Source organism: Mesoplodon bidens (genome assembly GCF_964165515.1).
Source record: "Mesoplodon bidens genome assembly, chromosome: 5".
Taxonomy (NCBI): Eukaryota; Metazoa; Chordata; class Mammalia; order Artiodactyla; family Ziphiidae; genus Mesoplodon; species Mesoplodon bidens.
In genome coordinates, this window is record NC_138161.1 from 13,321,740 (window position 1) to 13,335,833 (window position 14,094).

The window sequence follows — 14,094 nt, forward strand, 5'->3', positions numbered from 1 at the left end:
GTCAGTCTCAGGCCGCAACTAAAGGTGCCGCATGCCGCAACTAAGACCTGGCACAGCCAAAATAAATAATAAGTAAATAAATGTTTTAAAAAAGACAACGATCATTTGATGTTCCAACTACCTGCTTTTGTTGTTGTTGCTGATCTGTCTGTTTTTCCAATATCTCCTATGCATCCTGGCTCCTTCCTTACCTCTTTGGAGCAGTCCCTCCCAACTATCTGACAGGCTGCCCCCTGGGCTGAAGTCCCCAGCGAGTCCACCACATAAAACATAATTCTCAACTTTTAAGTCGTGCATTGTTTTTTCAGTCCACAGTGGGACTCAGAAATCTGTGTCCCATCTAGCTCCCAGGTGACTCTCAGGCACGCTAAATTTGAGGGGTTGTAGCCACAGAAACATAGAGGGAGGAGGCCGGAGAAAGCAGGACTGCACCCCAACTCCTCTATCTCTGAGTGGTGTATAGGCGGCATATTCTCTTTCGTAACCATTGCCAAGGTCTCCGTGAGGGGCTGGTAATGTAGTTCGGTGGGACTAACTTTTTCAAAGACGCTTCCCCTCCTATGTAAGAGCCTGAACTCTCTCCCCAAGCAGCCTAGCGAGCGGATCTCGGGCAGCCTCAATTTCCCAAGGCTGGAAAGCACGATGCAGGCTCAGTGACTCCCCCGCCAGGCCCAGCTCCACTGCGAGCAAGCGCGCTCCCAAGCCGTCTGCCGCCCCTCCTCCCTCACCCTGCGCCGCCCTGCCCCGCCTCACGCATGCGCAACGGCGTCTTTCCCGTGACCCTCCGCGGCGCAGGCAATTTGTCGATAATGGCGGGTTCTTGGTCTCAGGCGTATTGCAAAAGATGCTCCTCTACTAGCTGTGCGTGTGGCGACAAGGGCAAGTGGAGCAACTCCTCGCTCTTAGGCAAGCGGCTCTCAGAAGACTCGAGCCGCCACCAGCTGCTGCAGAAGTGGGCGAGCATGTGGAGCTGCGTGAGCGGGGACGCGTCGGTGGCCTGCACGGAAGGGAGGCGGCGCGAGGAGGCTGCGGAGCCGGCGGAGGAGGAGGACAGGCCGCTGGTGTTTCTGTGCTCTGGTTGCCGGCGGCCGCTGGGCGACTCGCTGAGCTGGGTGACGAGCCAGGAAGACACCAACTGCATCCTGCTGCGCTGTCAGTTCGGGCGGGGGGCTTAGGACTTAAGACCGCCCTCTTCCTGGGTGTGCCGCACCTGGGCGGCCCCGGAGGAGGCGGAGGTGTTTTGGAGCCTCCCGGGGTCTTTATTTTTATTTATTAGTTTATTTATTTTTAATAAATTTATTTATTTATATATTTATTTTATTTTTGGCTGCGTTGGGTTTTTCGTTGCTGCACGTGGGCTTTCTCTAGTTGGGGCGAGCGGGGGCTACTCTTTGTTGCGGTGCGCGGGCTTCTCATTGCAGTGGCTTCTCTTGTTGCGGAGCACGGGCTCTAGGCGCGCGGGCTTTGGTAGTTGTGGCATATGGGTTCAGTAGTTGTGACTCGCGGGCTCCAGAGCGCAGGCTCAGTAGTTGTGGCACACAGGCTTAGTTGCTCCGCGGCAAGTGGGATCTTCCCGGACAAGGGCTCGAACCCGAGTCCCCTGCATTGGTAGGCAGGTTCTTAACCACTGTGCCACCAGGGAAGACCCTCCCAGGGTCTTTAAAAGCAGAAAAGTCTGAGACGGTGAGCTGTCCCAGAAAAAGGGGAGGAGGAGAGTCATCCCGGAACCTTGGACTCACGAGTGACAGGTTCTTTTCTGAGGTTCCCCCATCCCAGAAGAGCAGTGGATGAATCAGTGTCGTCGTGAGCATTACTTAGAAAAAAATGACCAACTAGGTTGTAAGCATTTAGGGTGTAGCTATTCTGTGTTACTCCTCATAGAAATTAGTGGGCTGTTAATCGGTAAATACTATTGTTAATGGTTTAGGACATTAAGCTTTTCAGCTGCCTGCTTCCTTCGGGGGATGTCAGGGTTGATTTCTCAAGTCTTCATAGTTGTATCAGCGGACACCTTTACCGTCTGAAATGTTAACAACCGTAGAGTTGACAGAACATAATGGTATCAAAAAAATTAAAGGAGACTTGCAATAAAAGCACCAACAACCCTATCAAAATTGGAGAGGAAGGAGGATGTAGTAAACGTACAGGTAACTGATAGAGCCAGTATCTTTTGAAACCTGTATGTTTCCCCAACGTTTCCTGGTTTTGTTGTTTTCATAGTATTTATATAGGGGAGTGGTTCACATATTTTTCTGAGTTGGTGTAAAAATGGCTGTTTTTTTGGACTTGTGGTTTTCAAGTGAAATTTATGCTCTGTTTGAATTCTGTAAATATTTTATGGCAGAAATTCACCACCGATTCGTTGACATTTGTGGAATGTTTTCCTTCCCGGGATATATTGGGAAGAAAGCAGGACAGCAGTGTCCACCTGTTAACCTGAAACTTTTTGGAACTTCTTTTCCTTAAGGATGCAATGAACGATAATTGCTGAGTCCCTTTCAGTTGTTAAACAAAAGCCTAAGAACATACATTTCCCATACAACTCATTGAGATTAACCCTTTGCAGCTATTAAAATCAATGCAAAAGGACTTATCCCCCAATGCTGACACTCTCATGTCCCCAGAGTTCAACATGCTTTATTCTCATTTATACTTCCAGATACTCTCCGTGCATCTATGAGCATGTTTAAATATGTAAATTTTTTGGAATTCCCTGAACATGTAAATTTTTCAAAACATACTTGAGATGATATTATTTATACTGTCAAGCATCCTTACTTTTTTATTCTGCACATATATTCTGAGTGTTTTTTCATATTAGTGCATATAGATATACTTCACGTTTTTAATAGCTGCTTGTTGTACCCCCGCTGAGAGGCAGTATAGATGACGGCCCTCTACTGTATGGGTTTGAATCCTGGCCTGCCATTTACTAGCTGTGTCTTTTTGGGCAAGCTACTTAGTCTCTCTGTGCCTCAGTTTTCTCCTCGGTAAAAATGGGGATAATACTTAATGGGGTGATTAGGAGGATTAAGTGAGTTAATGTGTGTCATGTGCTCAGAAGACATAAGAAGTGCCTCGTAAGTGATATCTTTAATGGAGATGCCGTTCCTCCTCCCAGTCTGCCCCTGTTGGCAGAGGTCTGGGTTTTTTCCCAGTGTTGCCACCATTAAAACAACATGTATGTATTTGGGTTGATTTTGATACAGTAGGAGAAGCTCTTCCTTTTAGTAGGTGAGTTTATGTCATTTACATAAATGTCATTGACATTTGTGTCATTTATGTTATTTTTAAGAAATAATATATGTTTGGTGTTAAATCTTTACCATCCTTTCTGTTTTTACGTCTTTTCTCTCCTTTATCACGTGGGCGCTTTTGTTTTATCTATGAAAACACTATTCTGTTATTTAGTTTGTCTGTACCAGTAGTTTTTAAAGTTTAAAAAGTGTATATCCTTTTTTATCAGCTTTAGACAAATTGATTAAACCCCCTCCCCCCCTTCCTCCCAGTGAAAGATTAGAAAATGAACATTGGATTAATTTCCATTCCCCTCCCCGCTCCAATTGGAGTTAGTTTAATTATTTTTACTTTGTCAAGGTTTATAACATTTACATACTGTTCCGTAGCCATAGCATCGTCATTTAGCTTTAATGTAATGTTTCTATGAACTTATTTCTCTAGTCCAGGACTCTTATTAATAATGAGAAAGGTTATTAATAGCTTTCTCATTCCTGAGTTGTTTATTTGATAATCTTCACCATGGTTTCCCCATCCCCAAGAAAACTTCAAGTTTGAGTGCTTGAAAATGTCTTTCTGTTGTCTTTATACAGGCATGTCAACTTGGCTGCATGTTCAGTTCTGGTGTCATGCTCTTTGCTTTTTCCAGGCACAGGGAGCAGCTAGTGCAAAGGCCTTGAGGCTAGCAAGGCTAGCGAGGAATAGTAGATTAAAGATAAGATTTAGGGAGGAAGGAAGGGGCCAGAAAATTTAGGGCCTTGTAGGCTGTTCTATGGAATGAGAATCTATTCTAGTGAGTGAGTTGTTGTTTAAGCAGGAGAGTGATATGACCCAGTTTTTTCTTTGGAGGATGCACTGAAGAGAAGAATAAGCACGGAAGTGGGCAGGAGCTAGTGCAGCCGTCCAGGCAGAGGAGGTGGTGGTGGTGGTTTGGGGGCTGGAGTGAGGGTTGTGAGGTAGAATTGACAGGACTTATCTGTGGAGTGTCTGTGCGGGGAGAAGGGTAAGGAGACAATGAATTGGGCGATACCGGTTTCTGATTTGAGCAGTGGGTAGATGGAAGTGGAATTTACTGAGTTAAGGTAGACTGTAGAGGAGGTGAAATCAAGAGTCTCTTCTGGCCATTGTAGGTCTGATGTCCTTTCTTCATGTCTCTCTGCTCCGGATTCCCTGCCTTTAGTGTGTTCCGAACTTGGGAAACGGGAATGTTTCCTGCTGCTTCTAGGGTTCAGCTGTGATCCCCGTCCAGGTTGTGGTCTAAAAGGTTTTTGGCTGAGCTCCTGAGGACCCTCTCAATTACTTCTAGAGAAACGAGCTCTGCGTGTGAGATCTGGAGATGTATGCACAGGCTTTTATCCTCTTCCTTGGGTTGATCCTAGTTTTACTGTGTCTGGCAGGTATTCTTTTTTTTTTTTTTTTTGCTGTACGTGGGCCTCTCACTGTTGTGGCCTCTCCTGTTGCGGAGCACAGGCTCCGGACGTGCAGGCTCCAGACGTGCAGGCTCAGCGGCCATGGCTCACGGGCCCAGCTGCTCCGCGGCATGTGGGATCTTCCCGGACCAGGGCACGAACCCATGTCCCCTGCATTGGCAGGCAGACTCTCAACCCCTGCGCCACCAGGGAAGCCCCTATGGCGGGTATTCTTGATAGTCTGTGATTTGAGGTTCTAATTGTCCCAAATTTTACTGTCAGTTGAATTTTTTCTTCCTAATTTTATTCACTTTGTTAATTTCAGTGTTTTCTGGGAATAGAAGGAAATAACTCTTATTCTGCTATCTTCTTCCAGAAGACCGTGTACATTTAGTTTTAAACTACCCTGTGTGTGTGACTTTTGAGCCTTTATTTTTTTTCTGGCCTTCTGGGTTCTAAAATAAAAGTTGAATTAGAAGTTCTCTCAATGTCTGCGTGTGTATTGTAACAAGCTGCATTAATAAATTATTGTTACTTTCTTCTTTCTAGGTGTTTCCTGTAATGTTTCTGTGGATAAGGAACAGATACTATCCAAACGTAAAAATGAAAATGGTTGGTGAGTAAGGCTCTATCTATGTGAATATGTCCATTAGAGAAAATGTTTATTTTTCAAATAAAAGTCTTTAAGGAGATCATCAGCAGTAAGATTTGGGATAAAACTTTTTTCATGGTAATCAGTATAAAATCAGTCATTCTAATATACCAATTCTTGAGTGCTGGTGGTCTCCTTTAGATATGAGATGGAAGAGTTTCTAAACCTCTCAGGGCACATTCTGACACTCCCTTTTTGGGTGTTTGTGCTTGTTGTGAAGAAAATCGAAAATAAAAATAGGAAAGGAAAATATCTGTATCATGGAATCTCCAAGCCAAAGGATGCTTTAGATTAATGTTCCCTACCTTTTTCATGTCATGGCACCCATAGAAAATGCTAAGGTCATGCATACACACATATACGGTCTATTGAGGTAAACAGACAGGGCTGCAGAAACAACAGCATGGGGCCTCCACTCACAGGCCCTGAGCTGCCACTCCAATGGTTGAAGTGGTCAATATCTTGCTAAACCTGCCACGCATCTGCTGCAAGTGGCATACTCAGCAAACTGAAGGGGAAGTTCTGCCTCCTAGTATTGTTCCCCAAAACATGTCATACTGATGTATATGAATAAGTGGTACACAAGCAGTTAAACAGAAATTAATAATCATGTATTTTTTATTTTAAAATGTTGCTTTTTAATTTTAGTAACGTTCGATTGTCCCATTCAAATAAAGTATTTTAATTTAAAAATTACTCTATTTAAGGAGAATTAAATTCATAATAGGACAGGTAGTATGTGGATATAACAAAAATTGTACTGTTGGCATGCTGGTGATTAAAATTTGGAAAACCCAGCCTTAGATCATTTCTCATTTTGTAGATGAAGAAAGCAAGGCCTGAGGAGGTTACAACTTCACTAAGGACACAGGACTAATTAGTAGGAGCTAGGATGATGCTTTGTTATTTCTCTTTGTTTCCTGCAGAGTGTTCTCTACTTCCCAACTCTAGTCATTTTGATGTCAGCTTTACCATTTTTGCCATATCCATGTAACAGCTGTGCTACCATGTACTTAATATGTTTCATTAAATTGACTCCTCATTTTTATTTAAATTTATTTAAAAAGGAATCTTTATATTACTGCCATAAATGTGTCATTTGCTGTAACTGGAAAGTCACTGTGAAGATAATTACACTGAAAACACATGTTATTAAATTCTAGCTGAGATCGTATTGCCTGACTGGTTCTGAGCCTGAGGTCTGTTCTCTTACTGTTAAAAGATTTGCAACTGTGAGATAGCAGGTTAAAGACATTCTAGCACCAGACTGAGACTTTCTTCTCTTTATATATAATCAGGATTGTTAGAGAATTGAAAAGGGAATTGACTCTCCCTCTGAACCAGTGTTGCTAAGTCCTGTTCACTTATATCACCTGAACCCGTCCGTTACGCCAAACTATGGCCCATGGGCCAAGCACCAGTTTGTTTGTTTTTTTTTTTTAAGATTTTTTTTTGATATGGACCATTTTTAAAGTCTTTATTGAATTTGTTACAATATTGCTTCTGTTTTATGTTTTGGTTTTCTGGCCCCGAGGCATGTGGGATCGTAGTTCCCCCACCAGGGATCAAACCCGCACCCCCTGCACTGGAAGGTGAAGTCTCAACCGCTGGACCGCCAGGGAAGTCCCAAGCATCTGTTTTTGTAAATACATTGTTATTGGAACACAGCTCAGTTATGTATTATCTGTGACAGCGTCTGTGCTGACAGTGGTAGAGGCAAGGAGTTGCAACAGACACCATATGGCCTGAGAGCCTAAAATATTTGTTCTCTGGATCATTACAGAAAAAAATTCGCCTCTCCCTTCCCCAGAATGTTAATGATCCTTGGTGGACAATATAACATTAAAAGGACATGTAGAATCTTTTTGTCTTATTTCAAAATTTTAGTTAATTTTTCTTAATACTGAATTGAGGCATTTGCATTCTAGGAAAACACCACCTTAGTATACTCTCTTCTTGTCACTTTTGTACGTGCCCTTTGTCACTGGATACTTAAGGCAGTGCCGCCTGGAGGTGACTGTCTACATTTCTGATGTGAGCATCTTACTATCACTTTATTACTTTTTTTGCATATGACTTAGTAGGGTCAGAATAACATACTTTAGCAACTTAAGCATTTAGGTTTTTATGGATCTCAACAATGGGATTTTTGTTATAACCAGTTGCTAAAGCAGTGGCATTTCTTGTTGCAGCATCCTGGAGACTTTGTACTGCACAGGATGTTCACTCAACCTCGGCTACGTATACAGATGCACACCCAAGAATCTAGACTACAAGAGGGACTTGTTCTGCCTCAGTGTTGAAGCCATTGAAAGGTAAGTTTGATGTATAAATGAATAGCTCATAACTGAATTCTCAGAAACTTGCTTGCAGAGAAATTGGTATGAAAACATTGAAACTAAATCAACACTGGTTAAAATATATTTTTAAATAACTTCTAACAATAAAGCTAGTGATTTTTTGTTTGGACCCGATTTATTTGGTATTGGAAAAGTCTGTCTTTCTAAATTGTAGGAGAAAACACTGAGAACATTTTTCAGAGTAAAAATACGTTGTTTTTCTTAAGAATCGAATTTAGTTTAATAGGATTTTTTTTTAAAGCCATTGTGTGGATCAATATATTTTGTCCATTTTATTTTTCCCTCTAGTTTTTAGTCTCCTAGAATATCATAAAGAAATAGGAATTTCAGAAATGGTCAGGAAAGAAGTCTCTTTGGTGTTCTGGAAAAGTAGAAATACAAAGTCCAACTATTTCCTTGAGGGTGGTGAATAATTGTCTGCTTTTTTTTGAGAGATGCAAGGAAGTACCTTCATTTTTCAAGATTTCTAAAAAGCGTTAGGAGACAAGGTGAATTAGGGTCTGATGACAGATATCTTAATGGCCCTCTAATTCACTAGCCTTTTTAAAATAGGAAACAGAATTAATCAGTTGACCCCAGTGTATTTTCACTTATCCTGGAAAAGATGTAACTCTCAAGATTTTCAAGATGCCTAGGAAACCTTAAGTATCAGGAAAGAAGAACAATTTAAGAAATAAAAAAATAAATGCCTACACTTTCATTACTCAAGGTATTTCGTCCCTCCAGTTGAATTTCTTAGAGTTTCTCTTTAAAGAATTTAAAATAGTATTCTTCTTATTATAATTTTTCATTTAATTATTCTTTGATAACTGCAGTTTTGCCACCTTCTTTGAAACTAGACAGGTTTAGGTCAAAATTATAAAATCTGCAACCTTTTTATATTCCTTACACAAGAGAATAATACAGCAAGCACTGCTCATTGATGTAAAGCATGTAGGCCTGCCTAGAGAGAGATCAGATCTGTTTTGGTTTTAATAGAAGACCCAGGCCCAAACAACTGCTCCCTTAATCTCCATGAGAATTTTACTAAGATTTGTGAAAATTATGTGGGGGAGAGTACATGTATAAACAACGTGAACTCTTCAGTACGGTTGGTCCAAAACTTTAAAAGTGATGCATACCTGTATAAAAGAAAATGTGTGGAAGATTTCTCCATAGAGGGTCATAGTATTGAAGCTATTTTTTCCTGAACAGTTGAATACCTCTTGGGACAGAATTTTAATGACAAGGAGCCTGGTTTGTTTTAGAAATGGATGCCCTCTGTAATGTTTATTTACAGTGTTATAAATTACTCAATACCGTTTAATTTCCCCCCATCTCATTTTTCTTTTCTAAACAGGATATTAATTGCCTTCTGCAATTTTGCCTCCCACGACATTTTTCAGAAATTTAATCAATTTAATCTTGGGTTTCCAAGAGAAGACTGTTCTTATTTGACGAAAGAAGTGACATATTGAAGTTGTTAACATGTAATGAAAGACTTCTACTAAAGAAATGCAAAAGAATCAAGTTTCTTTTTTGAGAAATACCAGCACCTTCTTCCCTACTGTTTAGATTTATTTGGTTACCAAAGCTGGGCCTCTTTTCCTTCCATTACCAGGCCAATTTTTCTGTTCTTTGTATGTTCTAAACCACAGCATCTTATCGCCCCAGAGAGTGGAGCAAAACATAAGTTATAGGATAACTGTTGAAGTTGCCCAAACCTAGGTAATCAAGAGTTGACTACACAAATTATATACTAAAAGTCAAACTTGAAAATGCACACGTTCCTGAGAAGTTACATTAAAAAAAAAAAAAAAAGTGATATAAAGCAGTGGCTTCTTCAGGATCTTCTAAAACTTTAAAATAGAATTTTGAACCATGAGTGGTAATGTTTTGCCACCCAACTTACTACAGAGCAAGTTTATTTCCAATAACAAAATACTTACAGTATTGGGAAATATGTAGGGCTCTCGGACAAAGCTGTTATGAAGAAAAACATGATTTCATGTAGTTCAGCTTCCTATGTAGGTTGCTATTAGCAAAAGTAGTTGTTTTATGTGTTTACTTGGTACTAATTTATAGTTTGATATACATATTCAAGTTTTAGTATCATTATTTTTTGTATTTATTTATTTATTTACTTATGGCTGTGCTGCGCTGCATGTGGAATCATAGTTACCTGACCAGGGATCGAACCTGTGTCCCCTACAGTGGATGCGCAGAGCCCTAACCACTGGACCACCAGGGAATTCCCTTAATATTATTCATGTAAATTTTATATTTACTCCCTTTTCATGTTTTAACTTTGTACTGTTATTATACTTCAGTTATGTTTTAGGGTCCTCTGAAAAGCAAATTGTGTCAGAAGATAAAGAGCTTTTTAATCTTGAAAGCCGAGTTGAAATAGAAAAATCTCTAAAGCAGGTAATCTTGTTCTGCACTTTTTGTATCTTTGTATGAACAACTTCCAGTCAGTGAACAAGTGCTCCTCCACGAATAATCCTTAATGTGTTTTCTGCTTTGACCTTAGCACTTTCATGGTAAGAGAGTGCTTATTTTATTCTTATTTATTTATTTCAGTTGTTAGTAAAGTTGAGTTTTGGGGGAGCCAAACTACAAATTAAGCTAAAGCTTTATCAAAAAAATAATAAGACATTTCATACTAAAATCAAAGTACTATATATTCTAATACTATTAAAATAGAAATATATCTTCTTAATCAAATCAATATTTCACAATAAAAATAGCCTTATTTTTGAATGTTAACATCCTCTCACAGATAGGCAAGATGGTGATGAATGTATAAAAAAGCTACAGATTAGAGGTTGAGAACTACTGTTAATAAACTTATGTCTTATTTAAATGGAATTCTGTTAAATACTTAATATCTATGTGTAATGCATAACATTCAGAAATTGTATTAATGATGAATATTTTAGTCATATTTAACCATGTATGATTTTAATCATGTATTTTTTTTAATATTCTTAATTCAATAGATGGAAGATGTTTTGAAAGCATTGCAAACAAAGCTTTGGGAGGTTGAATCAAAGTTGCCCTTTACCAGCTGCAAAAGCTGAAATCTGTTCCAAGTCTCCCGTTCTGGAGTTCTTCGCTGATGGACACTTGTTTCATATGTAGCAATTCTTGTTATAATTTACTTCACTTAGAACTGAAAGAATTCAAAATGATCATGTACTTTACATTCTCTTGAACTGATCAAATGAGAAGAATTGTAGAATTACTTTTCCAGCTGTATTTGATGGTAAAAAGATGATTGTTTCCTAAATTCCAATTTTAAAGTCATGATACTTCCTGGAAGTGCAATTTCGTAGTTTTTATTTTGATAAACTGCCATAATTTTCTGAACGGTTTTCTCCTCAGTACCAAATTCGTTATTCTATATTTCTTTTTTTTTTTTTTAACTTTTTTCACCTTTAATACTTTGAACAATATTGAATATTGGGTGGTAAGAAAATCTTAGAAGTTTTCCCACCCACTGTGTGGTTGAACCTCCTCTGAAAACTATTGCATACAACTCTGTGGAGAAACTGGTCAGTTATCTGTCAGAACTATTCAAAATCTTGCACAAGAGCAGAATAGCATGTATTCTAGTGGCGGTAGAATTCCACTTGATCCTGTTTATTTACTACTATGTGCCAAAAAAACCTGGCAGAATATTTACCAAAAAGAGTAGTAATCATTTCTGAGGGTGGGATTCTGGGGAAGTTTTCAGTTTTCCAGTTTTCTATAATGTAAGACTTAGAGTAAGCACATGTTATTTTTATAATGAGGGAGAAAATAAAGATTAAAACAAAGTGCTTTACAGTTGATTTTTCCAAAACAGTTATTTACCTGAGCTCAGAAATCCTGGTGTCATGAATTCTACACATTTACTGGGCATGGCAGTGTGAGGGTCCACCTTAGGACCGTCAAGGTAACCCCACATTTCCCCAGGCCGTCTCTGCTTTTGAGTGGACATGAGGCCACGTAATGTTGGTACTCAGCATGTTTGAGAACTTCCCTCATTATGTCTGAGGAGACTTAAAGTTGTCGTATAAAAGTTCCCAAGTCAAATTGACTCGATCATTGATCATTCACAATTATTGAGTTCTTTTTTGATGTATCTGTCAGCAGCCTCTAATAATTTGAAATTAGGGAAGCCGTCCAGGTCTCTTCTCAACACCTGCTGGCAGCAAAACAGTCATCCTGCCTCAGGATGCTTGAGGAAGTCCCAAGGGTCTGCCCTTTTAGATGCTTCAGTGGTACTTGCATGAAAGTTCATTTAGAACAGATGGGAGAGTATTTTAACAGCAAGATTCAGCTAAGTTTCTGGTTGCACGGGTAACAGAATTCTCCAACAGTCACTTTCAGGGCCATTTCAGGTAGGCAGTTTGGCTCCCTGATTCCTTTTACCCTGTTCATTCTGGGGCAGAATTTCTAGCTAACCCATACATCTTGAAAACTACTCATTTCACCAATGAAGAGTAATTTCTAATATCCACAGTGCTAACCAAGCCTCTGTTGTGGTTTGGGTAATAAACAACCCAAGTGCCTTTGTGGCTTCTCCAAGTGTGGGCCTTTGATTAGTGTTGCCCTGCAAATTCGCCCCCCCTGGAATTTTATCTCCAGTTAGGGTCCTTCAGATGAAGTTAACTAACCGCCCCTGGGGTGTAGGTGGAGAGCTCACACACATTTGTATCACATGGTCTTTGCTGAAGCATCTAAAAGCAAATCCCAGGAAATATATATATATAATATATATATTTATAAAATATATATCTCTCTGTTAAGGCACAGTCCGTATCTTTGGCTTCTGCCTGTGATGTCACTGAAGGGATGCCCTTGCCATCCCCATGGGGGAGAGGGCTCTGAGGCTCCCACACTGCTTGCTCGAGGGGTCCACGTGGGACTGCTTCCTCCTCCCTGTGTGCTGCTCTGTGGCGCTTAGGAGGAGGGGGACCTTGCTCACACTCCGGGCCAGCCTCTCCTGAGGCCACCTGTTCCCTGAAGGCTGGTGGCCTGGCTTTTCTGGCTTTGCATGATGTCTCATCAGAATGTTATTATTATTATTTTTTAAGCTTGCCTTATGTAGCCACGTACTAAAACCTATGACTTGAGGAATGAGTTCTTGTTCCTATTCCTTATCGCTGAATAATGCTGTGCGCTGTTGTTTCTGGTTCCTAAGCCCTGGCAAAGCACTGCCCATGAGCAGGAGTAAGGGTCCTGAAGCAAGAAATGGACATTCCAGTGCACGTTGCACAGGACTCAACAAAGAGGCTTCAGATAGGATCTAGCCAGAATATGTTTCTTCAGCCATCTCTGTGAAGGGAGAGTCCTTTAGGGCGAAGCTGTGGAGGCTAGTGTCAGGATCTGTTACATGACATTTACAGATCATTGTAAATGCATGTGTGTAGACCACTGTACATGGTTTTCATCCCAGAGTGTGGGTTCTGCTGTTCTCAGCAAGCTATCCTGTTATGTTCATAAACTTCCAAGGTGAAGCGCTTGCTCTGGGGGTTGCCTGTGTAGGATTGATGCCTGGATGGAGTGCGTCCTCCCTGGTGATTCTAGTCAGGCTCCCGGCATTTAAAATGGGCAAAACCAGGAGAGTGCCTCCTTGCAGAGGTGGGTCTGGGTGTTCAGTAGGAACTTCTTGAGAGAAGGGCCCCTGATGAGCAATGTGATGAGATTTTGAGGGAAATCTCAGGGGTAGCAGAAATCCTGGGCTAGAGTCCCCCCTTTAATTGCTTTATTAGCCATGTGACCTTGGGCAAATCATTTAGTCATTTTGAGCCTGTTTCCTCTTCTGTAAAATGAAGTATAATAACCTGCTTCCCTTGCATCAGATAAATTAGACAGTGCTTATGATGGTACTTTGAAAGCTGTAAAGCATCAAAAAACAAGTGACAAAGATTTAACCTTGTTTAAATAGGGTTGACCTGGTTTAGTCTTCTAGCCAGTCTACCCATAAGATTGTATGGATGTAAAAGAAAAAAATATGAAACACCGTATTAAAAAATATATATATATATATATATATACACTGGATTTAGTTGTTTCTCTAATTACAAATACATGAACATTGTAGAAAATTTGAAAAGTAGATCAGTAGTACAAAGAACAAAATAAAACCCACACACAATCTCACAACTAGAATAATTATTCACTTTTTGGAGTATATCCTTGTTTTATATGCAAATTTGGAATTGTTCTTGTCATATTGTTTTTAATAAAAATATTTTATAAACATTTGTGCATCATTAAACATTCCTTTATCACCTGATTTTAATGACTACCTAGGATGAAATATCTACTTTAAAACCTGTTTAAAAGTGATCCTATGGTATGAAATTCACACTGTTTCGTGGCTTAACAATTTTTACTTGTCAAATAAGACAGGAGGCATGAAAGAAATCTTCATCCAGTCACCTCTTCGTCTAACGCCAGGGTG

General features: G+C 40.1%; 1 protein-coding gene across 1 annotated transcript; it reads left to right on the forward strand.

The window, feature by feature from the left end:
• The first annotated feature begins 786 nt into the window (after positions 1 to 786).
• MIS18A (MIS18 kinetochore protein A) lies at positions 787 to 13,805 on the forward strand. The gene is made up of 5 exons (XM_081234263.1): positions 787 to 1,152; positions 5,196 to 5,262; positions 7,491 to 7,613; positions 9,968 to 10,064; positions 10,640 to 13,805. Exons 1-5 carry the CDS (start codon positions 810 to 812, stop codon positions 10,718 to 10,720), a joined length of 711 nt encoding a protein of 236 aa, XP_081090389.1. The 5' UTR covers positions 787 to 809; the 3' UTR covers positions 10,721 to 13,805.
• The last annotated feature ends 289 nt before the right edge of the window (positions 13,806 to 14,094 follow it).

What these genes read in the sequence shown, in the direction of transcription:
- MIS18A (XM_081234263.1), top strand. Translation starts at nt 810, where the DNA reads ATGGCGGGTTCTTGGTCTCAGGCGTATTGCAAAAGATGCTCCTCTACT. An exon ending in CAACTGCATCCTGCTGCGCT is followed by an intron (nt 1,153 to 5,195) that starts GTCAGTTCGGGC and finishes TCTTCTTTCTAG; the next exon opens with GTGTTTCCTGTAATGTTTCT. An exon ending in AGTGTTGAAGCCATTGAAAG is followed by an intron (nt 7,614 to 9,967) that starts GTAAGTTTGATG and finishes ATTATACTTCAG; the next exon opens with TTATGTTTTAGGGTCCTCTG.